This window comes from Bos indicus, chromosome 5 (assembly GCF_029378745.1).
Source record: "Bos indicus isolate NIAB-ARS_2022 breed Sahiwal x Tharparkar chromosome 5, NIAB-ARS_B.indTharparkar_mat_pri_1.0, whole genome shotgun sequence".
NCBI lineage: Eukaryota > Metazoa > Chordata > Mammalia > Artiodactyla > Bovidae > Bos > Bos indicus.
In genome coordinates, this window is record NC_091764.1 from 75,930,179 (window position 1) to 75,957,379 (window position 27,201).

General features: G+C 51.6%; 1 protein-coding gene across 1 annotated transcript; it reads right to left on the bottom strand.

Annotated features, from left to right (window-relative positions):
- Positions 1-8,198: 8,198 nt before the first annotated feature.
- Positions 8,199-23,873, bottom strand: MFNG (MFNG O-fucosylpeptide 3-beta-N-acetylglucosaminyltransferase). Its single transcript, XM_019961351.2, has 8 exons — positions 23,386-23,873; positions 18,780-18,828; positions 18,317-18,419; positions 17,719-17,872; positions 14,670-14,755; positions 12,611-12,776; positions 10,830-10,915; positions 8,199-9,167 (listed from the first exon to the last, which is right to left on the bottom strand). The coding sequence occupies exons 1-8, from the start codon at positions 23,638-23,640 to the stop codon at positions 9,104-9,106; spliced, it is 963 nt and encodes a 320-aa protein (XP_019816910.1). The 5' UTR covers positions 23,641-23,873; the 3' UTR covers positions 8,199-9,103.
- Between the last annotated feature and the right edge of the window lie 3,328 nt (positions 23,874-27,201).

The following is a 27,201-nucleotide window of genomic DNA, read 5'->3' on the forward strand; positions in this document are numbered from 1 at the left end:
TCCTCTTGCCCCCAATCCCTCCCAGCATCAGAGTCTTTTCCAGTGAGTCAACTCTTCACATGAGGTGGCCAAAGTACTGGAGTTTCAGCTTTAGCATCATTCCTTCCAAAGAAATCCCAGGGCTGATCTCCTTCAGAATGGACTGGTTGGATGTCCTTGCAGTCCAAGGGACTCTCAAGAGTCTTCTCCAACACCACAGTTCAAAAGCATCAATTCTTCAGCGCTCAGCCTTCTTCACAGTCCAACTCTCACATCCATACATGACCACAGGAAAAACCATAGCCTTGACTAGATGAACCTTTGTTGGCAAAGTAATGTCTCTACTTTTGAATATGCTATCTAGGTTGGTCATAACTTTCCTTCCAAGGAGTAAGCGTCTTTTAATTTCATGGCTGCAGTCACCATCTGTAGTGATTTTGGAGCCCAGAAAAATAAAGTCTGACACTGTTTCCCCATCTATTTCCCATGAAGTGATGGGACCAGATGCCATGATCTTCGTTTTCTGAATGTTGAGCTTTAAGCCAACTTTTTCACTCTCGACTTTCACCTTCATCAAGAGGCTTTTGAGTTCCTCTTCACTTTCTGCCATAAGGGTGGTGTCATCTGCATATCTGAGGTTATTGATATTTCTCCCGGCAATCTTGATTCCAGCTTGTGTTTCTTCCAGTCCAGCGTTTCTCATGATGTACTCTGCATATAAGTTAAATAAACAGGGTGAAAATATACAGCCTTGACAAACTCCTTTTCCTATTTGGAACCAGTCTGCTGTTCCATGTCCAGTTCTAACTGTTGCTTCCTGACCTGCATAAAAATTTCTCAAGAGGGAAATGTAAATTAAAACCACAGGGAGATGGTTCATACCCATTGACGAGACTTCATACTCATTAGGGTGACTGTTACTTAAACACACACACACACACACACACACACAGAAAACATGCTGGTGAGGATATGGAGAAATTTGAACCCTTGCACTTTGCTGGTGGGAATGTAAAATGGAATGGCTGCTGTGGAAAACAGTATGTCAGTTCTTCAGAAAAAAAAGGTACACAGAATTACCATATGATTCAGGAATTGCCCTCCTGGGTATATTCCCAAAAGAATTCAAAGCAGACATGCAAACAGATATTTGTACATCATCATTCACAGCAGCATTGTTCACAATAGTCAAAAGGTGGAAGCAACCCAAGTGTCCGTGGATGGATGAAGGGATAAACAAAATGTGACATATATAGGCAATGGAATAGTATGCAGCTGTGAAAAGGAATGGAGTTCTGATACATGCTACAACATGGATGACCATTACAAAAAAGTTTTGGTGGTGTTTGTACAACATTGTAAATGTAATTAATATCACTGAAGTACACTTAAATGGTTACAATGGAAATTTCATATTATATATTTTAACACATTTTTAAAAATTAATAATGTAATTTCTTAAATGCAAGGGTGGGGCCAGCCCTCTCGTTGAATATGAGCTGGCCTTGGTTGATGTTGCTAGACTTCCTAAGCCAGATCATAAGAGACAACCCAGCTTACTCTCTTGGCTGGAAGCTCTGAGCCAGCATGTAAGAAGTCCAGCTACCCTGAAATGTCATAACAGAGAGACCTCATACAGAGAATGACAATAGCAATTTGAACCTTCCCCACCCAGGCATCAGATGTCAGAGCCTTCAGATGATCCAACCTCAGCCGGAGCCGCCCCAGTGGACACCAAGCAGAGCAGAGATGAACTTTCCTACCAAACCCGCCCAAATCACAGATGCATGAGCAAAATAAGTGGTGTCACTGCTTTAAGCCACTACATTTTGGGGTAGTTTGTTATGCAGCAATGGGTAAATGGCACAGTGAACATATTACTAATGTATTAGAATTTATTTTGATTTACTTTAAAAATAATCAGACACAAATAAAACAGATTTGAACTACATAAATGTCTCTTGCAAACCAACTGGTAAATTGGATGTTTTCAGTCTCATGGTCTGTATCCTGCTTCTATAAAATCATTAAAGATGCAGATCTGCTCACACCCAAATACTGAACAAAGCTGGGGTTGGGGAGGGTCAATGGGCTGGAGAGAGGGAAACACAGATCCATCTGGAGACTTTTCCAAGAAGGCCAGGATATGGGTGGGAGAGAGAAAGGTCACTGGAGCTATGTAGCATGAAGGGACAGGTTTCTGACCCAGCAGGGCCAAATTAAAGATAAAAATTAAAGACAAACAAACAGCAGGTCCTTGAAATAAAATCCAGAAGGTGGAGTTAAGAGTGACATAGATCATGCAAGACAGGGTTTCAGAAGGCTTGAGAAGGAGGTTAGCCAGACAAAGCTAGAGAATTTTAGACCAGGACCATTGAGAGGCTAAAAGTTTACTTGTTAAGCTTAGAAGAATTTAAGAATAAATTCATAATGTGTCCTCCAAAGATCTCCTTCCTGCATGTGGCCCTCATCACTCCATAAGTTTCTAGAACTCCTGTTTATTTGTTTACCTGTTTGCTGTATCTCCCTGTATTAGTATTAGTCAGGGTAGGCTGGGGCTTCCTGGATGGCTTCACCTGTAATGCAGGAGATGTGAGAGATGTAGTTTCGATCCCTGGGTCAGGAAGAACCCCTGAAGGAGGATCCAGTATTCTTGCCTGAAAAAAAAATCCCATGGACAAAGGAGCCTGGCAGGCCACAAAGAGTCAAACATGACTGAGCGCAGACAGAGAGCACAGACAGGCTAAGTGCGGTGACAAACAGCCCAAGACCCCAACTCAACACCAGTTTGTTTCTGGTTCTTCTAACAATTCAGTGCAGCTGTTTGATGGACAGACTTCCACAAAGAGATTCTGGGACCTGGGCTCCTCCCATCTCCAGGCTCCTATAACCCAAAGTCCTCTCCATCCAGCCAGCAATGAGGACAGAGACAGATCATCTCATAGAGGAGAATTTTATGGGCCAGGCCTGCAAGTTGGACACATCCATCAGCCAGAACTCAGTCATATGGCCGGCCTCTCACTATAAGGGAGGCTGGAAATGTCATCTCACTGGAGGCCAGGAGTATTACCCTCCACCCCAGTTTACACCCCTTGCATGCCATCTCTCAAGCACCTTGACTCTCAAGCACCTTCACAGTGACTGTCAGCTCACCTGGCATAAATGTAATGTGAATGAATGAATGTGAATCTATGAGTGAGTGAATGGTGCTGGGGCTGTGCCCCTGGACCGGGCTGACGGAAGGATGTAATCACTCCCACTCCTCAGATTAGGGAACTGAGATTCTGAAAGCTAAACAGCAGGCACAAGGCTACACATCTAGTCAGTGCTAGAGCAAGGTCTCAAATTCCAAAAGCCTTTTCTGCCACATGTCTGTTCTCTCCACTCCCCAGGCTGCCTCTCCAGTAAGCACACTCGCTGACTCTGGGTCTGGTTATCTTCAAGGCTGCTCTGCTTTCTAACAGTCAATGAACCATATTTGACAAGCTGTGGGTTCCTTGGGGAGGCAGCTGTATCTTTTTCATCCTTAGGTGCCCCCTGGCTATCAGCACAGCCCTTGAACACAGTAGGTGCTCAAACCACCTTTGGGGGATTAATTTGTTCACACTGGCTCAGGCTTCATGCTTTGCTGCTTGCACAGTATGAGGGTCACTTATAACTTGTAAAAGAAATAGAGGGGATATTCATTATCCTGCCTCTCCCTGAGCAGTCAGAGCTGTCTCCCACAGCAGGACCAGTGCCTACCCCAAAACTCGCTCCTGAAGCACAGACAAGGGCTGTGTCACATGAGGGCCAAGGCCACAGATGTCTTATGGCCCCCATCAGGGCTAGACCATTAACTCCTGTCCCATACACACATAGAATGTCCTTGCCCCAGCTGATCCCAGGAAAGAGAGGAGATAGGGGCAGCAGTGTGAGGTTCTGTCCATGGTGCTGAACTCCCCTCAACTCCCACCGTGTTTGCTAAGCCAGGAACTACTTAGATCCTCTTGGAAACCAGGTAAAAACACAGATTCCTTGGCCCCTTCTTTGGAGACGTGAGTTCTGAGGATCTAAGATGGGGCCTTGGAATCTGTTTTTACCAAGCACCTGTGATTCTAATACAGCCGGTTTGGTACTCGCCTGAGGTTGAATCACTTACCTAGTCTTTGGTCTGCATGAAGTGTGTGCTATGTATCCAGCACTGTGCCAGATAATATGAGGCACAGAGATGCATTGTGCAGGGTCTCTGCCCTGGGGAGAATTTACACAGTCATTCAGGAGGAGACGCAGGAAGGGAACGAGGGTGAGAACTCCCTGTGTTTCATGCGGACACAGTGCTGGGTACATGCATACTTCACCTTTACCCTGCAAGGTGAGATAAGTAGGCACATGAAGACAGTAGTACTCACAACCATAACTAACATTTTCACTTTCCTTCGAGTCTCCCTAGACTAATCTGCAAGGCAAGATGTGATGCATTTCATTCAGTCTGACGTCTTCCTGGCTCCAGATGGAGACCTTCCTGATTCCTGTTGCCCCTAGAATTGAGTCCTCCTTCTGCCCTATGGTCACATTTCATCATCAATTACATGATAAGCCATGTTTTCAATACTGCTCCAACTGGGATCTGAGCTCCCTAGTAGGGCTTACACCTGACTCTGCTGTGTAATCTCTAACACAGGGATCCCAGACACTCCCACCAGAGGAGTTGAGCAGTAAACTCTTATTGGATGGATGACTAGGGGGAGTGGTAAGTGATGGCTGTGACTGTCACTGTGACTGCCCAAGGAAAGTGCTGCTGGGTTGTGAAGCAGCTGGGACCAGTGCTCAGAACCAAAAGAAATCAGGATGGGCCTCAGAGAAGCCAGGAAACAGACAAAATGCAAATCACGAAGGGACCAGCTTCCAGTCAAGGTCTGCCTCTCCTTTCTCTGGTGTGTGGGGAGAACAGGAAGTAGAGTCAGGACAGCAGTTTCTGATGAGAACAGATGTTCTCTGGGCCTGAATGTGGGACATGGGGGAAGGGGGAGGGGAGGGAGAAAGTTAAAAAAAGGAAAGGGGAGGGCCATAGCTAGCAAAATAGAATATCCACAGCCCTCTTATTTATTTAATTTTATTTTTATGATGGAAAATTTCAAACACACACCCAAATAAAGGAAATAGCAAGAATGAATCCTCGTTTGCCCACCACCCTACTTCAACAACTATCCCCACTTTAAATCCCTATTTCATTCCTTGCCCCCAAGCATCTCTTTAAAAACAATTATGGACAGTATATCATTTCACCCAAATATATTTCAGAATACATCACTCACATATTAGAATATTTCTGAAAAAGTAACCTCATTATCACAGCTAATAAAATTAACAATTTCTTAAGACTATCTAATATGAAGTCAATTTTCAAATTTCCTTATTTTTCTCAAAAAATGTCTTTTTAGGATCCATTTATTTGAAACAAGATCCTGGCACTGTATTTTGCTGCTATGACTCTTAAATCTCTTTTAATGTCTAACATTCCTTCCTCCTTCCTTTTTTATGGTATTTTAGTTGTTGAAGAAACCAGGTCTTTGTCTGTAGAATTGTCCCCATTGTTGATTTGCTTGGTTGAACCCTCATGGTGTCATTTAACATGTTCTACTGTGTCCTCCCCCCATTTCCTGGAGACTGATATTTAGATCGATAGGGTTGATATGTGGGGTCAGTTGCTTTGGCAAGCACACTTCCTGGGTGAAGCTGTGTCCTTTCTAGTGCACCATAACAGGAGCACTTAAGGTCAAATTTTTTCCTTTGTGCATGATACTAAAAAAAATGGTCAATGTTACCGATTTGATCTTTCCATTATAAAGCTTCCCCATCATCTTGTCCCCAAGGGGTTTTAGCACCTTTCATAGAATCTTAAAACTGACAAGCTGGAAGAGCTCTGAGAAGCTCACTCACCCATTTTTCAACTCATCCCACAAATATTCGTTGTGTGTGTGCCAGGTAGCAAGTAGCAGTGAGCAAAACCAATGCGATCCCTGGGATTGCAGACGTAACAGTCAGACAGGGGCGAGCAACAAATACATGAGCAAGCAGATGCACCAACAAAAGGCATGCCTGCAAGGTTTAGAGCCACCTGGGGAGCTACCCCAGAGCGAAGTGATGGCAGTCAGGCAGCCACTTGGTGGTGGGTGATCAAGGAAAGCCTCCCTAAGAGAGGATGCTGGGGCTTGACAAGAGCTATCCAGCCATGCAGAGTTGGGGGCCATTCCAGGGAGAGCTGGGGCAGACAGAGAAACTGCGCACCTACCAGGAGTAACGAGGAGCAAGGCGGAGGGGGGTCTGAGGGGAGGCCAGCGAGGAGGCTGCTATGGTAACGCCCTTTTCACTCCGTTTTACAGCTGAGAACACTGAGTTCGGGGAGAGCTGGGAGACAGTGGTTACTGAGGAACTACCTGCCCCAGGAGCTTTTTGTGCAGCATCTCAAAACCACACCTGCAGGCTACGTAGAGGTCACTCTATTTCACAGGTAAGGCCAGTGAATGGTGAAGTCAGGTGCCCAAGGGCTGAGAGGCAGAAGAAGAAAGGAGGGTCGAGGCCAGTCTGAGGAGGCTCTTCCACCCTCCATGGTTGTCCTGCACTGATGACCACTGTGGAGTCTCAAACCTTGGCCCTGGCTCCTAAAAGCCCCATGACCTGGACCAAGGGCCTTCTCCCTCTCCGTGCCTCAGTTTCCTAACCTGTAAAATGGGAGTAATACATGCCTGAGGGGTACGGCAAGGCCAAGACAAGGTGGTTCAACCTTGCCTCCCCACCATGCTCCCAGCCCCTGCCTGTGGGGCCCACGCAGGTCATTCTAGCACAGCCTACAGGCAGCTTCCCCCTTCCCACACAGACTCACAAGGGGTTAATCCCAGGCTCCCTCCTTCCTCTATCCCAGTTCTGATCCTTGCTGACTCTGCTCCCCGCCCTACGTAGCTATTCTGGGACAATGGAGGCAGCAGATGGCCCGAGTCCTGTTCCCTCCACCCGACCCTCAGGATCTGGGAACAACCCGTAAATCTGCTGTTGCTTCTAAAAGCGGGCCAGCCGGCAGCCCTCCACGCACGGGGTGGAGAGGACGGCGGCTGTAGAGTACACCATCCCATCCCTACAGGCTGTTAGCCCAGAAGCCGCCCCACTCGGCTCGCATCCCACACACCCAGCATTAGGTCAACTCAGAAAGAAAGAAAGCCCCACACCTAACAAGCACAGGGCAGCTCCTCTCGAGTTCAGACTCCTCCTTGGAAAAGAAGGGGCCAAGGCTCCAGTATTCGGTGGTTCCATCGGCCCAGACAGAGTTGCAGCAGGGACAAGGTCCTTCGAGGGCTGGAGGACATGCCTCAAAGAAGCCCCCAGCCCTGGCTGCCTGGATCAAAGCCCCTCTGTCCCTCTGGACCTCTGCTCCCTCCTCCCCACTGCCCTGAGCTCCACTGTGACCCCCAATCCCCTAACATCTCTGAGCATGATGCAGGCTGCGAGCAAACACATCCTCTTCCTAGCCCTCCCCACAGACACCACCAGGCCTGAAATTTCACCATGATCACTTTCATTCAGTCATGCAAATTCTTTGGGACACTTACCTTTACCTAGCTCCTACCTGGGCTGTCAAAGTGCCCCTTTATCTGATAGCAGAGGCTGAATCCCTCAGCTCCATTCTGCCTTCCCTGATTCTCTAGCCACCTCAACCCAGGCCCTGAAGGCAGATAAAAAGCAAGTATTGTCCTCAGTAAACCAGCACCTCATGACACACATATATTCACTCACATGCATATCACTCACACAGAGGTGTGACAGAGGCACACACACATCTGTGCATCTCACATACATCGTTAGGCACAGACAAGCATAGAAGGGTGCATGGGCCCACCCTTATACATCCTAGCACACCACGACACAGCACACACTACCAGCCATCACTGTTCACGGGGCCGTTCCTTTCTCCATACCAGACTCTGTGCTGTGCCCTTTACAAATCCTGCATCATTTCACTTACAACTCGTGAAGTAAGTACTCCTTTTCTCATCTATAAAATGAGCAAACAAGCCAGAGAGGCCAAGCAGATTCCCCCAGGTCACACAGCCAGCAAGAGCAGGGCAGGGCTGTCTAGCTCGGGGACCCAAAATCAACATCTGAGACAGACAGATGAAAGATCCTCCCGTCCTGCTCAGGAATGACTTTGACTGCATGTAACAGAAAACTGAACCAAGCAAGGCTTAAACAAATAAGGGTTTAATCTTCTTACAGAACCAGATGTTGGAAGGGACAGCTGTGGAAATGATTGTCTTGACATTCCCTTCATGGCAGCAAGGTGGCTGCCCTAGATCCAGACATCACACCCACATTTGCAGTAGGAAGATGGGGTATAGGGCTACAAAACCTTCCCCAGAAGCCTCTCTATTGGCTCTGCTTACTTCTCACTAACAGACAGAGATCTGGCTCTGGCCATAGCTGGGCCATGTAGTAGCTCCTAATAGCAAGGGAAGCTGGGAAAGTGAGCAACAGGAACATCATGATGGGCTTGGACCCATTCTGATTCATCATCTGGGTCTGGACATGCTGATGCTCCAAACAACATCAGGTGGGGAGCAGGGGCTGGAGACTGGTCAGCAACAACATTATCTGCCACAGACTCTGGATTCTGACCTTCTTCCACTTGGGTCCCCTCAGTGCTTGAGGATCCAGCCAAGGAAGTCAGGAGTAAGTGGCCCAGTGCTTGATCCCAGGAGAGGAACTGAGAGACCAGAGCTGCGGGCTCTGCACACTCAGGGGCCAAGGTAATTCTCTGAAGGGTTAGGATTCCTGAGCCCAAGTAGCTTAAGGACCCTCCATCCTCATTCAGTTCAGCCACCCAGGACCCATGGAGGCCCAGCCATTGAGGCCTCTCTGGCCCTTACTTGGTGCCCCCAATCCTGGGCTGTGCAACACGCCTCCCAGGGGCTTGAGATGCATTCAGCACCAGTCATCATCCAATCCTGGGCTTGCTCATCTCTCAGAGGTCATGCCAGGGACTGCCCCCCTACACACACACAAGACCTGCTACGAGCCCTCAAGGCTGCCTGGGAGGCTAAGGACAACCAGAGAGCCTCAGCCCACTCTTTGCCCAGAGGTTCAGGGTTCATCAGGCCACCAGCTGCGGGCACCAGGGAGTATCCGGGTAGAGGAGACAATGGAGGGAGTGAAACCTGTGGAGAGACCAGAAATGGACAAGACAGTCACCCCCAAGGGTTCCCGGGGGAGCATGTCACAGAGATGGTTTGGAGCAAGGTTTTTCCACCTTGGCACGTTGTGAATATTAGGAGCCAGATATAATTCTGTTGTGGGGACTGTCCTGGGCACTGCGGGTGCTTAGCAGCAGCCCTGTACTCCGCTCGCCAGATGCCAGCAGTATCCTCTGAAATTTTTTTTTTTTTAATATTTATTTATCTAATTTATTTATTTGGCTGTGCTGGGTCTCAGCTGTGGCACTCAGGACCTTCTATCTTCATTGCAACATGCAGGATCTTTAGTAGCAGCATGTGAGATCTAGATCCCTGACCAGGGATCAAACCTGGGCCCCCTGCACTGAGAGTGCGGAGTCTTAGCCACTGGATCCACAGGGAAGTCCTCGTTGAGTCTTAACAATCAAAAATGTCCCCACACACTACCAAGTGTCTCTTGGCAGGGGTGCAAAATGGTCCCTGGTTGAGAACCACTGATGGGTAAAGACTTCAAAAGCCAGAGAAACCATGAAGAGCTGAGGCCATAGCCTCTGAGTGACCTGAGTCCCCATCAAGCAGGAACCTGTGGATTCTAGAATCTTTAGGCTTTGAGAGAATTTAACACCAAGTTTTAAATCTCTTGACATACAGCCATAGCTTGCACACTTCTACTGATGAGAAGCTCACTCCATTAGAAAGCAGCTCTTTTCCTTTTGAAACTTGAGTTTTCTTTCAATTTCGTATTGAGCCAGATTCTGTCTCCTTGCAACGTCCAACTTGTTCAACACAGTCCTGGGCCCGGCAGCCTTGGGACAGTGGTGAGACCTCTGCCTCCAAACAGATGGCTCTGCAGGATTTCAGGGGCAAGAGTGTGTGCTCCCTTATGGGTTACGCACTTCAGGTAGGTCCAAAGTCTGGACAGAGCCTAGAAGGCCCGGGGGATGGGAGGGATGCCACCTCCCCAAATCAATCTGATGCCACTCTCCTCTTTTCTCCCATGTTCCAGTCACACTGGCTTCTTTTACTTCCTTGAGTAGGTCTTACTCTCCTGCCACAATATGTCATAGGCCAGGCTCTAAACGGCTCCACAGCAATCGGGGCTGGGCATGGGATGGAGGGGGCTGAGCTGAGTAGCCCTAATCTCCCCGGGGTGTGTTTGCAGGGAGAACTGGAGGTGTCTAGGTGGCATTTTATCCCTCATTCCAACCCTTTGTCCATGGAAAAGTATCATCCAAGAAATGAAGAGCCTAAGAAAAAATTTTTTAATTTCCCTAGGTGTGGAGTTTCTCCAATGAGTGCCTGGAGTTTCTCCATGAGAGCATCTCCTTTGCTCAGTGAACACAGTTCAGTCTTCTAGAGGTTACTGAAGAATCCCAGAGGATCAGGCCTGGGAGATCCCCTTCAGATCCTTGATGCCCAGCCTCCTTGTGCTACAAATGGGGCGACTAAGGTACAGAGAGGCAAGGCAGGCACCTGCCCAAGGTCACACAGTAAGCCAATGACAGAGCAGGGACTGAAATCCACTCCCAGCTCCATGCTATCAGCTACTAGCCTCTCTCACTTCCCTCCCTCCTGGTTCCCGTGTCTTTCTATCCCTGCACTCAGGCCTCAGTCCTCCCACCCTACAGTTTCAGCCCGCAGACCCACCTGGAGGGGTCCTCCTCAGGCGAGAAGGGGCCATGGAGCTTAATGACATTGAGTTTCCCCTCAAAGACGCCGTAGCTAAGGGTGACCTGCGCAGAAAGAAGTAGAGAAGGCAATGAAGCAGGGCGGGGCAGTGGGGAGGAGTCTCTCACCAGGGACCCCACAAGGGGGCAGCATTTTGGTAGAAACAGAGAAGGTGCCTAAGACATTTTCAGTGGCACAGAAAGCCTGTCTCTGCACCTGAAATTCCACCATCAGTAATGGGTGTTTCACTGGGGGGCCCATCCCCTCCCATTCTCCCATAATCCCATTGGTGCCCCCAACAGTCCCATTTACCAAAGAGGCTGGAATGATCCCCTCATCTACAGATTGGGAAACTGAGGCTCAAGAGGGGAAGGTGCCTTTCCAGGAAGTTGCACACCTGGATGGAAGTTTCCTGAGACCTACTCTAGGGCCTTAGCAATCCCTCAGCTCATTCCACAAGCAATGAGGCTGCGGATGACGACTCCAGTCAAAAGGCAGTCAAGCACAGTGATTAAAGACTGTGGATTTGGGGGCCACCCACCAGGGTTCAAGTCCCTCTCTGTCCTGAACTAGCCACAGTTAGTTCCACTCTCTGGGCCGCAGTTTCTCCATCTGTAGAATGGGAATACTGTTAAGCTCCATCCCCTATGAATGTTATGAGGAACCAGAGAGTTAAAAAAGATAAGGCCCCCAGTGTGGTGTCTGGCACAGCAGGGGCTCAAACCCCAAACTTTAGGGAACACCCTGGTTTTGCCTGTTCAAAATCTGCCCCTCTTTCCTGGCTGTGGTCCTAATGGGACCAACCTGCACCCCAGTTGTAGGTCTGGTCAATCAACACTAGCTCTAGGCTCTGGTAGGAAACAGGTCATGTGACCCAAGTGAGCCATGTGACCAATAAGCACCAGCCCTGCGGTCTGACAGGAGGAGCTCTCTTCTCACTGGTGGGGTGGGGCTGCCATCTTGCCAGCGCAAGTAGCGAGCCTGCCTGAGAATGAGGCCAGCATAGGGGAGGACACACGGGAGAGGGGATGGGATCTGAGCACCCAGATCTCACCAGATCTAGCAAGTCATCCACACCCTCACCTTCTCAGGTACACAGACCCATAAATGTCCTTTTCTGTTTAATTAGTCTATTGCCTTTCTGTCCTTTGCAGCTAAAAGGGCTCTGACTCATACCATGAGACAGAATCTCCCTGGGGGCCTTCCCAGCCAGGACCCCCTATGGGACTGGACACCCATGAGTTGGAGGGCAGTATCTGCAAGGCAGAGCCAGCTGGACCTCAGCAGAGTCACTATCTGCCAGGTGATGGGAGGGGCACCCACCCTTCCCCCAGCCTGACATTACACATGGGTCATCCCTACTGAAGACCTGGTCTTTCCCAGTAACACCTGTGTGGGAAGGAAAAGCAGTAAGTAGTGGCCAGGTAGGCTCTGATGAAGGAGGAGGCCGTTGAAAGTGCAGGACTGGCCCCTTCACAGGGTGTGGTAAGGATGGATGCAGTGTTCAGGGGCCTGGTTTGAATCTCAAGATGAGCTTTCTCTCATCTGTGCAGGTCCCTCCAGCTGGCATTTGGGAACCAGATCAAAGAACATTAGCACCACAAATGCCAACCCTTATGGGTCAGAGGTGGAGAGCACTGAGTCACTGCGTGCCCGTAAGGGGGTCCTTTGCCACGCTGGGACTCAGTTTCCCCATTAAAGGAGAGAGCCCCCACACACACGCACCTCCCCCATTGCCACCTGCCCCATGGCTGGCTCACCTGCTCCGGGAGCTGGGCAGCCTCCAGCAGCTGCAGGGTCTCCAGGTGGGAGTGGAAGAGGGGACAGGACTGCAGGTGACCACCCAGCTTGCACTCAACGATGTAGCCCACGGTGCAGTCATCAGGCAGCCGGATGAGGGCAGATGTGTCCATGAAGTGGGAGCCACTGAAGGACAGAGCCATGCTGCGGCCACTGGCCTAAGGCCCTTGACACGTAGAGCCCTTCCTGTCTCCCAGAAAACCCTCCCTCCACCACAGCCAGCTGGAAGAGAAGAGTGCAGCTCTAGCATCTGCCCCCTGCATACTGTGTAGCCTCATGCAAGTTATAAACCTCGGAGAGCTTCAGTTTTCTCTTCTGTAAAATGGGCATGATAATAGCCAGAGCTGTTGTGAGGATTAAGTGGCGAAATGGTGAGATGAAGCCTTTTATAAATGTATCCTTTCCTTTTCTCTCTTTCTTTTCATTCATTCATCCACTCATTCATTCATTTTTGAGTTTGAACATCTACCTGGTGCCAGCCACTGATGACACAGAAGCTGAGGACACAGAGATGGGAAAGAAATGCTTCCTGCCCTCAACAGCAGCCTCCGTGCTGGAGGGAGACATGAGCAGGTCATTGCAAATGAGGACTAGTGCTTAGAGGAAAGCACGAGGCCTGGGGACACAGGGAGGGCAAAGCAGATTCCCAGAGGAGGTGGCAGCCTTTTGTTTTGCTCTTTATTTAATCATGGCAGTAGCAGATTCTAAACAGAGTCTTACAGGATGATCTGCAGTCAGCCAGGTGCCAAGCGGGGGAGGAGCAGTGTTCCTGGCAAGGGCATCACCTGACTGTGCACCCCATGAACGCCCTAGAGACCAGGCTGGGCAGCTTGCTCCACTGCACAAGATGCCTGAGAAAGGGGTCGAGCAGGTACAGAATCCCATCCTTTGTCACCTTCCCCAGGCTGTGCCCGGGGGCCGCACTGCCCAGAGCGGGTACTTTTTTCTAATTCACACAAATGTACTATAGAGGGGGACAGAAGCCTAGATGGGGTATCCGGGTCACAGGGAGACCCCTGGTCATGTGTATACACCTGCTATCAACAGACCTTAGGACAGCATTCCTGCTTCCAGTCAGGACACAAACTACCTCCTGAGGGCACCCCTATCCAGGGCAGGGCAGGGCAGGGCAGGGCAGGTTGCTGCAGAGGCATATCACGCAGGCCCTAGAGCCAAACCCAGCAGCTGAGAGACCTTGGGCCTGGGTGACCTTGAACCAATCACTTACTTAACCTCTCAGCAACTTAGTTTTCTCAGCCAAGTAGAAATAAGGCCAACGCCCCTTCCTCCCTGGGGGCTGTGATAATCTTAGCAAAGTACAGGCCTGGCTCAGAGTCAACCCTCAATTCAAGGTGGTGACACTGATGTGGCTGTTAATAACAGTAACAGACTACCCAGCAGACCTCAAGAGACCTTTGTCATGCCCTCTCTAGAATACCAGTACTCCTACCCAGTACCGAGGGCTTCCACTACTCTCACAATCCCCCTCAGTCTGGCACCACTCTTCTAGGACCATTCCAGCTCGAATGCCACCTCTTCCAGGAAGCCTTCCCTCCTCTCCCTATGTAGAAGGCCCTACTCCCTCCTCTGAGTGTTCCTCCACTTGGCCTTCACCTCCCTTGTGACAGTGATTGGTCAGAAGAGGGCTGAAAACGGAACCTAATATTGACTGGGCTCCTACCAGGTGCCAGCCCAGGCACTTTCTCATTTAACCCTTACAAAAACCACTGGTCACTGTATTATCAGGTCCATTTTACAGATGGGGCACTGAGGCTCTTAGAGACTACACATCTTGCCTGTGTGTAGCAGAGTGTACTAAGCAGTGTACCCCCAAGGGCAAGGTAACAGGTGACTTGCTCACCACTAACTGTGTAACTCTGATGCAGTGGGAATGAGAGGTAGTGTCTCCTGAGCTCACTCTCAAGCCCCTTCTGCTACAAACACCCCACCCACACACCAGCCGATCCCTCCTCTCTGCACACCTCTACCTCCCCCATCTTCCTGAAGGTCTCTGCTTACCTGGCCCAGGGGGCCATCTTCAAAGCCAGTTTGCGGTTGATGCAGAAGCCAGCTCCCCCGGTGGCAAACCAGAACTGTACCAGCTTCTGTGGGGGAAGATGGGGAAAGCCAAAGTGTAGGGTGAGCCTAGGGGTGGGGGCAACAGCCAGGCCTCCCCTTACTCACAACCAACATGGCTCAGAAGCCATGTTGGCTCAGAAGCTTTATATTTCACATCTTTCTAGAGTCTTGCTATGAGGCTTCTCAGATTGCGCTAGTGGTAAAGAATCCGCCTGCCCATGCAGGACACATAAGACACACAGATTCGATTCCTGGGATGGGAAAATCCCCTAGGAGAACATGGCAAACCACTCCAGTATTCTTGCCTGGAAAATCCCATGAACCGAGGAGACTGGTGGGCTAAAGTCCATAGGGTCACAGAGAGTTGGACATGACTGAAGCAATTTAGCATGCATGCAGAGTCTTGTTATAACCTTAAATTATGCCCATGAAGGAAAAAGAGAAGGGCAGGCAAACACTCAAGGGCTTGGAATGGGATCCGGCACATGGTAAACACTAGTGGGTTTATCGATCAGCTTGTAAAGCCCTTGACATCCGAACCAATACCCCCCTTTTAGAGTGTAAACCGTTTTCAGCCCTTGCCTAGCATCACCATGGCCCAAGATCTCTTCTACCTCCTCTGTGAGGACCTGTGAATTCACCCAGGAATTTCTTCAAGGCTTTTGAGAAACACTGTACCTTTTCAACTGTACCATCTCTTAGTCAAAGCGCCCTAAGGTTACCTTCTCCCAGGTCCACAGTTGATGCTTCACTGATGTGTGTTGCATTGGCTTGGGTTATCTCCCATGATTCAGCAGTGAGAAGAGCGCTGGATGGGAAGTTGGAAAGTCTGACACTGAGCTCCCCCCTCCACTGTACAGCTGTATAACCTTCAAAGAGTCCCTGCCCCTCTCTGGACCTCAGATATGTCACCTGTGAGCACAACATTGGCTCCAGTTCTGAAATCCGATGGTTCTCCGGGCCCAGAAGTGTCTTCCTCCTCCGAGATCTCTACGAGTTTACTCCTAGAGACTCTTCCCTCTTAGAGAGAAGTCAGGCTTCAACTAGGCAGAATGAATGGGTTCTTTGGGACCTAACACACAGGAGGTGCCCAATAAACGCTTGTTTAATGAATTAATGAGAGCAGGGCTTCCACTCCCAGAGAACCACAGTAACATCAGCAGTGATCATGTGAGCGCCTAGCCCCAAGCACTGACCATGTCAAGCCCTTTGCTACAGATCAGGTGACTGAGGTACACAGAACTGAGGTCACCTGCCAAGGTCCCAGAGCTGGGACTGACCCCAAGCCAAACCTCCTTCCCCCTTTGCCATCCTACCCTGGGGGGACACCCACATTCTGAACTGGCCAGGACACTCTGGAGCAGTCCTAGGATCCTGCTGGTGGGGTGTCTGACAAGGAGGGCATTGGTGCACATTGTGGGCTTGAGGAGTGGGTGTGTCCAGCAGGGTCTTGTGCCCAGCACAGGAAAAACACTGCTCAGAGGTGAGGCTGGGCTGAGTCAGGTGCTCGTGCTCAGCCGCCAAGTCATGTCTGACTCTTCAGAATCCCATGGAGCTGAATCGGGTACTGGTGGAAAACACTCACTAGTATCTACCATGTGCCAGATCGCATTCCAAGCCCTTGAATATTTGTGTGCTTAGTCGCTCAGTCATGTCTGACTCTTTGCAACCGCATGGACTGTAGCCCACCAAGCTCCTCTGACCATGGGACTCTCCAGGCAAGAATATGGGAGTGGGTTGCCATTTCCTTCTCCAGGAGATCCTGGCCCTTGAATAGGTGACCTCATTTAATTCTTTTGCTCACAACTGCTCTATGAGGTAGTGACTGTTTTCACTGATTCTACAGATGAGGAAACTGAGGCACAGAGAGGCAAGATGACTTCAGTCAATGTCACAAAGCCAGGAGGGAGCGGGGCTAGGGAATGAGCTCTGGGAGTTAGGTTTCAGAGCCAAGCTCTCAAATCTTTAGGTCAGGGAGAGGTGGTATGGGAACCTGGGGGACCCCTCGGCTCATCTGGCATCCGCTTGCTCATGCACACCACCCCTCAGGGCCCAGAAGGATTTAATTAGGGCTCAGAGGCTGATGAGCTGCAGATAATTAAGGTTTTGTGTTTCCTGCTCTTGGTTTCCCTCGAGAAGCAGATGGTGACCCTGAGAGGGAGAAAGCCCCATAGTGGGCACAGCTCCCGCTCCAGACATTGCCTCTAGAGAGGGGGACCCATGGCTTTCCTGCTCATGGGGGCCAAGGGTGCCCTAGGGGCCTGGGTCACCCCAACACCGGAATCCAGGTGGGTTCTGGGGACAGGGGGAAAAACATGCGATATACGTATACTAAAAAATTCTTATTTCTCCAAAAGTCAAATTTAATGAATACCCTGGGGTTTTGTTTATTTGCTTCCTAAATCTGGCAACCTAAATCTGTCCATTCAGGTCTGGAGCTGAAGCGGGTGCTGGGGACCCTCTTGTGCCAGGTGCCAATACCTCTGTGGGTGATTAGTGAAATCTGAAGAGAGGAAAGCTGTCTAGGGGAAGGGAGAGTTCAGGGGCTCCCGGCAGCCGCAATTTGCCACCTGGCCCAACATATTCAGCATTTTAACAATCCGTCCAACTACATGGTGATACCAGGTGGCTAGAAGCCTGATTGCGGAGCCTGGAGACCTCAGCTCACCCCACCATGCTCACAGTATGACCAGGACAAGCCACTGCTCCTCAGTAATTGAGGCCCTACTCGGTGCCAGTCTTTGCTTTCCTTGCATTATGTCAATCTCCTCTCTCTCTCCTCTCTCGGTCTCATAAAGAAGGAGACCGTATCAGAGGAGAAGCCACCAGCCCAGAGATACACAGTGATGCAGGCAATTCTGAAACCCAGAAAATCCACCCGCCCCCTGCAGGACCCCGCCCCTTCAGGACCCCGCCCCGACTCCGCCCCCGAAGGGCCCTGCCCCGCCACCCAGCGGCCAGTTCACAAAGGAGGCAGCGAGGGACCCACTGTGCGGTTGTGAGGTTGCGGCTCCGAAGCGTGAATTGGCCGATTCAGGCTAGGCCGGCCTACATAGACGTCGCGGGTCTGGGGGAAGGTTTTCAGCAACTTCAGCAGCGCCCTCGGGTTCAGATAGTTGTCATCGTCCACATGGCAGAACCATCTATGGGGATGGAATGGGGGACCTTGAACTTGAAAGGGGTTCCCAAGAGCTGCCTGTCAACCAGACTCCCCCTCCCTGCACCCTCACAATCAGTCAACAAACAGATATGGGCTGGAGTGGGCTTAACACTTAAGGCCTAGCCTTGTGCCAGCAGCATCTCCTGTAAGCTCATGAGGAAGTTGTGCCCATTCCTCAGGTGGGAACCAAGACTCAGGCAGGTTAAGGCACTTGCCCTAGGTCACACAGCCAGAATGGCAGGATTTGAACGCAGATGGTCTGACCAGAGACAGATCCCAGAAGGCCCTACATGTGATTCAATTCACAGGATCCAGAACTTTACTTTTTTGACAAGACATCCCATTTAGACATGGGATGTCTTGAGTAGCCTGAGGCAAAGGTCACGCCTGCCCCCTAAGACCAAGGTGAAGACCAAGGTAGACTCACCTCAGCCCACTGGCCAAGAAGGCATCAAATTCAGCAGCCATCTTGCAGGACAGGGCAGGGTGGCTGTGCTCCGCAGAGCAGTTGGTGACCACAAGGTGGGACCCTGGAGAAGTAAGGACAAGTCAGCCCAGCTCTTCCCCACAGCCCTGCACAGTGTGAGAAGCAGAGCAAGGCAGGGCCTCAGAGAGCCTGGAGCAGTCCACCCACTCCCATTTTACACCGGGGAAACAAGTCAGGGAGGGCTGGCCTGCCCAGAATCCTGAAACTAATGGACAGCACGCTGAGCTGGGACCCAGGTGTTCACGGCCTTACCGTCTCCAGGGGAGACTCCTGCTCCCCTCCTGGGCAAAGGGGGAATCCCTGTGCATCAAGGGTAGACAGTCGTGTTTCCTGGAGACCCCCAGGCAGCCACCCCAGCTTTCCCTGACAACAACTGAGGGGTCCCCATCCCACCCCGAGTTACCCAGTCTCTCCTGGAGGCCTTCATCCGGGCTGTCAGTGAAGATGAACGTCTAGGAATGAGAAAAGAGGCAGGGTAGGGGTCAGCCAAGGACAGTCCCGGGTCAGCCCACAGCCAAGTTCAGGTGGATACACACACAGCAGACCTCTGTCCTCTTTCAGTGATGGAAATACACTCCTGTCACAGTCACACACTCCTTTAGGACAAGAGGACTTTTTCAGCTACCCAACCCCCTCCCCCATACAACACACACAACCCAGCTTTTGTAGACACACAGCTTCGAGTTGTACATCAGCCCATCAGTCTCACATTCAGCCCCCTTACAGACCAACACCCACCAGACCAGAGTCGCACACCCTTGGTAGAATCACACTTTCTTCAACCATACACACATCACAGTTCCACTTGGCCACTCCACAGTCACGAATACACGTGTGTGTCAGTAGATAGATGCACATGCTGGGACACCGAACCACTTGGGGAGATAGTCACAACTTTCATAGTCACCCAAACTCCCTGTGCAAGTGTTAGGGCCCTCACACACCTCCCAGACTGAAGAGGCACCCCACCCACAGCTTTCACATGTCTGATCCCTCATGACTTCACTGACCCTCCAGACAGGCGTTGTGATTTGCAGATGGCAAAATGAAGGCTAGGTGATGAAGCAAAGCTGTGTGGTTGGCAAGAGGTAAGGACCTCTCCCCACTCTCAGCTCCCAGCGCAGCCAGACTTCCCCCCAGGAGCCCCACCCAGCAGGTACTCAGACCCAGCCTGAGGACACTGAGCACCTGAGCACCCCCAGACCTGGGCTTCTCTCCCTCTACCCTATCTTACTGGGACCCAACATTTGGGGGTGACCATGCCTCCTCTCTTTCTCTCACACCCACATCCAGTCTGTCAGCAAATTTTATCCACCCAACTTTCAAACTAAAGAACTAAAGAGCCTCTTGATGAAAGTGAAAGAGGAGATTGAAAAAGTTGGCTTAAAACTCAACATTCAGAAAACAAAGATCATGGCGTCTGGTCCCATCACTTCATGGCAAATAGATGGGGAAACAGTGGAAACAGTGTCAGACTTTATTTTTGGGGGCTCCAAAATCACTGCAGATGGTGACTGCAGCCATGAAATTAAAAGACGCTTGCTCCTTGGAAGAAAAGTTATGACCAACCTAGACAGCATATTAAAAAGCAGAGACATTACTTTGCCAACAAAGGTCTATCTAGTCAAAGCTATGCTTTTTCCAGTAGTCATGTATGGATGTGAGAGTTGGGCCATAAGGAAAGCCAAGTACCGAAGAATTGATGCTTTTGAACCATGGTGTTGGAGAAGACTCTTGAGATTCCCTTGAACATCAAGGAGATCCAACCAGTCTATCCTAAAGGAAATCAGTCCTGAATATTCATTGGAAAGACTGAAGCTGAAACTCCAGTACTTTGGTCACCTGATGCAAAGAACTGACTCATTGGAAAAGACCCTGATGGTGGGAAAGATTGAAGGCAGGAAGAGAAGGGGAAGACAGAGGATGAGATGGTTGTATGGCATCACCGACTCAATGGATATGAGCTTGAGTAAACTCTGGGAGTTGGTGATGGACAGGGAGGCCTAGCATGCTGCAGTCCATGGGGTCGCAAATAGTCGGACACAACTGAGTGACTGAACTGAACTGACTGAACTTTCAAATTGCTTGGGGTACACCCTCTCCCTGGGGTACAGCCTCCACGGTCAGCCCACGGTCCATCCCCTCCTTGTCACCTCCTGCCTGCTTTGCTGCAGTCACCTTTTCCCTGTTCTCTCTGCTCCGTCCTGCTCCTCTCCAGGCTGTTTTCAACACAGCCCCCGGGGGAGCCTGTAAAGTAAGTCAGACTTTTCTTGCCCTGCTCTCCGGCAAACTTGTGCCACCAAACAGTCACCAGAGAGTGGAACTCTCTCCAGTCTGGAGTGTGGGCCAAATGGGCCAGGGAATGCCTGGGAATGAATTAGTGAGGAGAGGGGGAAGGAGGGGTCCCCGCAGCACGGTCTGGGGGCTAAGCAGGACTCATGAGGCTGGTGTTTCAGTCCCCGGGAATTCTGAGGTTGGCACAGAACAGTGGGCAGAGTTTTCTCTGAGCAGAGGGTTGCATTTGATTGTTTCAAGGAGGGATCCTGACAATGGTTAAAACCTTGCAGGAAAACAAAAGGACAGACAGCCCGCTGGGGTCAGGGGAGGGGGTGCCGGGGGCCATCTGCTGCAGAGAAGGGGAGATGTGGGGCTCTCGTTCCTCCCCCCACCCCTGCCCTCGAGGAATGTGAGGAAGAGAAAGGCTCCTCTGCATCTCAAAACATGCTTCCCCCAAGCCCGCCCCCTGTGCCTGGGACAAAGGCCACACATGAGCCCCAGCCCGCTGCCACAAAGGCCCACCTGCCACCCGGCTGCCCTTAACCAGCTGGAGCTGGTGCCCAGCCCTGGAGTTAACCAGCTCAGGCCTGCTCCTGATGGCAGAGCTGAGAGAGGCTCTAATACCTTCCTGCCCTGTGCGGCTGGGGAAACCGAGGGTTGAAAAGGGGACGGCCTTGGCCGAGGTCACAGGGAGAGATGAGCCAAAGGGTGGAAATGAAGGGGGCCCAGATGTAGTGATGAGAGTGGGTTTCCCTGTCTCTTCTCTTCTTCCTCAGTTTGAGTGTCTTGCCTTTTTTTTTCAGATCTGCCTTAAAGGACAAGATTTCTAGAGTCTGCCCCTTGTGCTAGGGACAGGGGAGGAGGAAGTGGGAATGTCCAGCTGAGTGAATACATCTCCTACCTCTGCTTACAAATGGGAATTTTTAAGTTTCCCCCTCTGAAAAATGGGAATATCAATACCTACCACTCGTGTTATTGTGAGGGTTCAGTAGAGTAATGCACCGATATGCTGTCCCTTAGATGCCGAGCAGTTGGCAGGTACTCCCTCTGGCTGCCTGGTTAGCATCTGGGATTGACCTCAGAGCACAGAGAGGGTGTCTGCATGCCTCTCCTCTGCCTGCCTAGTCCTGCCAGGCCCAAACACTCAGGCTAAAAGCCCAAGTGACCAGGCAGCCCTGTGGTCCCCAGTCTCAGCAGAGAAGGAGGGACCCCAGCCTAGAGGTGGGCCCACTGAGCTCTGCCCTTTGGGCCTTTGGGGTGATGCTGGCAAGCTCTTCCTCCTCTCTGGCCTCAGTATCTTCATCCAGAGCACGGGCACCATCGTAGCGATCAAGAAGAAACAGGAAAGGGCCTCCGACCACGTGAGGCCACGCTCCCGGGTACACACAGACAGCACCATAAACAGGAAGGTCTGCAGGGAGGGCCAGGCTTGGTGGCTTCCGCAAGCGGAACTAGACTCTCCCCCAAGATGAGAAGATGCGCAGCGTCCCAGGGAAGAGTCCGGCGGGGGGGGGGGGGGGTGTTGGGGGTTCCAGCAAGGAAAGGGTTAATCCAGGGTGGCAGGATATCAGGACCAGGAAATCAGGGTAAAGGTGCCCCCTCCCCAGTGGGCCCTGGCCTCTTCCAGGCACCACCTCCCCCCTCCTTGGTCTCCAGGAGCCTCCAATCACCAACCCCCCCACCAAAGGCTCGTCACTTCCTCCCACTGAGCCAGCCGCCAAAGTAGGGACAGTGTGTGTGTGTGTGTGTGTGTGTGTGTGTGTGTGTGTGTGTGCGCGCGCGCGCATGCGCGCGTACACAAGCGAATCTGCCCCTCTACCCGCCTAGAGATGACTCCCAACACCCCCAAATCACTGACTTTGCCTGAGGAGGGCACTGGGTATGGGGCTGGAAGAGCCAGAGGGGACTCAGAGCTGCCTCCCCAGAAAGCCATACCCCGTCACACACACACCTCTTGTCATGGCACTGGCTCCATGCGTGTGAGCATACACGCATGTGAACATACATACACATCCCCACCATACATGCCAGGCAGGCCTCTCGCTCATCACTGCTTTCACCACAGCACACACCCACTTCATCTATCCCTCAGAAACTGCCCCACAGGAAATGGAGCACAGGAGGTGAGATGCCACTGCCTCGGGGCACACCCTTGGCAGCAGAGGATGACGGCAGGGGCTGTCAGGAATTCTGAAAGGATGCCCCTCACCCCTCTCCCCAAACAGGCCCCACCCAGACCGTCCCATCCTCAGGGGCTCAGCCCTTGTGCTGAACCCTCAGCCAGGGCAAAGGACAGCACTCAGAGCCTGGCCTGGGGGCAGCCTGGCCAGGGCTCTTGTCAAAAGTCAGGACCTCCCAGAGGCCTCTGTCCAGCTGCCAAACACCCACCATTGCCCCCAAGGCCAGGGTGGGCAGGCACGAAGCCTGCTCCAGAACAACCAGGGAATGAAGGGACCCCTAGAAGGGACGTAGGAGCCCAGGGTAGCCTGGCCCCCAAAAGACCAAGCAGTGGGCGTCAGGAGTGCCCGGCTCCTGGGCTAGTGAGGGACTCACAGCCACAGGGGACCCCATCCTGGGAGAGAGGAGGAGCGGGAACACAGTCCAGGCAGGGCAGGTGGGAGAGCAGCTTCTCCTGTGGGGCCGCCAGAGAACCCCCAGGTCAGCGGTAGAAAGGCCTCTGTGACCCTCAGACCAGGGGCCACTCCTGGGACCCGCAATCGCCCGCTTGTCACCTGTTCCCTGGTCCTGGAGACCCACGTGTTGAGCAGCAGCTCCAGGCGGGAGTGGTGGAAGGCCTGGGTCGTCTTGACTGCGATGAAGACATCGTGGAGCTGCAGCTCGGAGGGCCGAGGGCTTGGCGGGCTCAGCTCGGGGGTGTCGGGCACACGCTGCGGGGACGGGCTTGAGCGGTACCGTAGGGAGAGGAGCCCCATGCACAGAAGGGTGAGAAGGACTCCGGCCAGGCCCCGGAGGAGCCGGCACTGCATTGGCCCTAGGGCCCCAGACGGCTCAGCTCCCAAATCCCAACCAGACGGGGAGGGGAGGCTGGTCAGGCGGGAGCCCCGGCAAAGGCAAAGGGCTGGCAGGCATGGCGGGCGGGCCGGGAGGGGAGAGGTGGGAGTCGGAGCTCCGGACCCGCAGGCCGAGCCACCGTAGCCCCGCCGCCGCCAGCCCTCCACCTGCTTGCTCCCCAGCCCTCCCGCCAGCGGCTCTGGGGCGCCTGGCCCCGCCCCTGCTTCCAGCGCAGCCCAGGGGCGGGGCCGGCCCTGGGGAGCCCAGAGGTGGCTGGAAAAGGCACCCGCAGAAGGCACAGCCCCGGCTCTGCCAGCTGCTGCGGTGAGGGTGGGGGCAACAACTACCCCTCCGTGCCAGATGGAAGGGAGGGGCCCTCCAGCCTTCGCACTCCCCGGAGACCGTGGGCCTAGCTCATTCAACACCCAGTATCTTCGGTGGCCAGCCTCCCAGGTTTGGCTTCACACAGTTCCTCCTCCTGGGTGCACCCCTTCCTCCTCTAGCCCTGGCCATCCTCACCCACGTTTCCTCTACCAGGCTGAATTTTATTTGCCTTTTAAGGGCTTCCCCAATGGCTCAGTGGGTAAAGAATCCGCCTGCAATGCAGGAGACACAGGAGATGCAGGTTTGATTCCTGGGTCAGGAAAATCTCCTGGAGGAGGAAATGACAACCCACTCCAGTATCCTTGCCTGGAAAATCCCATGGACAGAGAAGCCTGGCAGGATACAGTCCATGGGATCACAAAGAGTCGGACACGGCTGAGCAACTAAGCACATAGCCCATTAACAAGATCTTATAGATTCAGGTGGACAGCAAAGGGACTCAGCCATACATATACATGTGTACCCATTCTCCCCCAAACTCCCCTCCCACCTGGGCTGCCACATAACAGAGTTCCCTGTGCTGTACAGTAGGTCTTTATCCATTTAAGGCTTAGGCTCAAGTGGCCCTCCTCCAGGAAGTCTCCCAGCCTCTGGGGCCCCTACAATGGTTAGCCCAGTTTCTTCGGTCTTCACAACAGAGCTAGAATTATTTCCAGTTCATAGCTGAACATATAAAGCTCAGAATGATCCAAGCTGATCCAGCAGCTCAGCCACAGAGCTGGTGAACCCAGGTCTCTGGCCCTTGTCTGGCCCACAGAAGGCCCCTGAGGGTCCCTGTCCTGCTGTGACCCACCGTAGTCCATCTTGCTCGGCAGTCATTACTGCTTCCTCTCTCCCAGCCAGCCCAGTGGACAGAGGGCTTTCTGCAGCTACCACCTTTGTCTTTTTTTAAAGTTAATTAATTTATTAATTATTTTTGACTGTGCTGGGTGTTCATTGTGGCGCTCAGGCTTTCTCTAGTTACAGTGAGCAGGGATTTCTCTTCTTCTGGCTAGTGGGCTCTAGAGCGCAGGCTCCATAGTTGCGGCTCACGGGCTTAGTTGCTCCTTGGCATGTGGGATCTTCCTAGGTCAGGGATCGAGTCCATGTCCTCTGCATTGCAAGGTGAATTTTTAACCACTGGACCACCAAAGAAATCCCTCCATCATGTTTGGTACAAGGTCACTCATGTCTTGTCCTCCCTCTGCTAGAACCCTGATGGCTTCACAAACGCCAAGGATCAACACCAGCCTGCAGACCCTGTAAGGGTGGCCCCTGTTACCTCCAGTCCCAGCTAATACTCTTCTCCTCTTGCTTCCTCACTCCAGACCCAGTGGGCTTCTGACCAGTTCAGGGACACGTCCACCTCAAGACCTTTGCCCATGGTTCCTGCCTGGGCCTCTGTTTAGTCGCTAAGTTGTGTCCAACCCTGCGACCCCATGGAATGTAGCCCGCCAAGGTCCTCCGTCCATGGATGATTGTCCAGGTAAGAATACTGGGGTGGGTTGCCATTTTCTTCTCCAGGGGGTCTTCCCAACCCAGGGATCAAACCCAAGTCTCCTGCGTCTCCTGCACTGCAGGCAGATTCTTTACCACCGAGCTACCTGTGATATTGGTCCTGAGAAACAAATCAACTGGCCTATCAAATCAACTGGTTCTACCAACATAATGCTACCAAAAAACCTGAAAGCCTTAGCATTCACATCTCAGACTAGATGGAAGAGACAATTCTCTTTAAGCTACAGTTTCATGATTTTATAGAAAATCACTGACCTTCAGACAATAAATTCATACTATACTACTACTAAGTATTTTAAAGTGATTTTTACCTCTTTGTAAAGAAGGGATCAAAATAATTAGGATTTTTAAAAATGAAAAATGAGATTCACTGGAAGTTAATAAAATGAATCAGTGACCCAACTCTATGGACTCTCAAAATAATTAGTTCTACCCAGGCTGCCAGGTCTAGAGATCCAGAGATCTAACTCCCCCATTACCCTAACTCCTTCAAGTCTACACAAATATCTTCTACATGAAGCCTTCCCAGACCACTTTATTTAAATTGCAGCTCCTTCCCCCTCCTTCCCAGCTTTCCAGGCTCTTTCCCAGGGCCCCTTTTCTGCAGTGTTCTCTCCAAAAGTACTTTTCATCCTCCAACATCCTATATATTTATTGTCTGTCTTCCTCATGAGAATATCAGGGCAGGGATTTCTTTTTATTCACTGAATTCCTAGTACCTAGAACAGAACCTGGCACATGGTAGGCACTCAAACTTTTCTTGTTAAACACAGGAAATACCAGATGCGTGGAGAATTGCATTAGCGCTATAGAGGAAGAGAAAAGGAAAACCAACCCTTCTGAATCACCCTTCTATGGCCCAGCCTTGTGCCAGGCCCCCTCACAGCCCATCTTCACAGAATGGCATCTCCAAGGGATAAACCCATGCTTCATGCCATACCGACCAGGGTTCAAATCCCTAGCTGTGTGACTCTGAACAAGTTACTTCACCTCTCTGAACTTCACTTTCATTTATAAGATGGGGACAAAATAAGACTTGGGGTTGGTGGGCTTCTCCACCCCCCATGGAAAGGGCACCTAACATGGGACCAGCCACTGGGCACCTGCAACTTCACCCAGGCTCGTATGTCCATAGACCAAGCACTGGGCCAAGAAGGGGGTGGTTTGCTTACCCCAGTGATCATAACCCAGTCTCCATGGCCAGGGAGCCAATAGCCACCCATAGAGACCCACCATCTGGCCACAAAGCAGAGCATGGCATGGCCCAGAATTTCCAAGGCCTGGGAAAATCAGGAGGCTTTGTGGAAATGATATCTGAGCCAGACTTCAAATGTAAGCAGCCCCCAACCCCTGGACTTGGACCTCTCAGCTTCATTTCCTACCACTCCCCAGTGGCCAATCTCAATCCGTTTCCTGCCACTGAGCCGTTGCTCTTGAGGTTCCCTCCACCTAGTCTATCCACTCCCCACAACTCCCTGGAGCCTGCCCAAGTTCATCACTGTGACTGAGGAGAGTCCTAGGAGGACCAGGAACAACATAGGCATGCGAGTCCCTTAAGTGCTTCCTGAAGAAAGGAATCCCACACCCCAAGCTCAAGCAGCACCTCCTCCAGTAAGCCTGCCTAGATATCTCCCACTGGAAGTGCTCATCCTCTC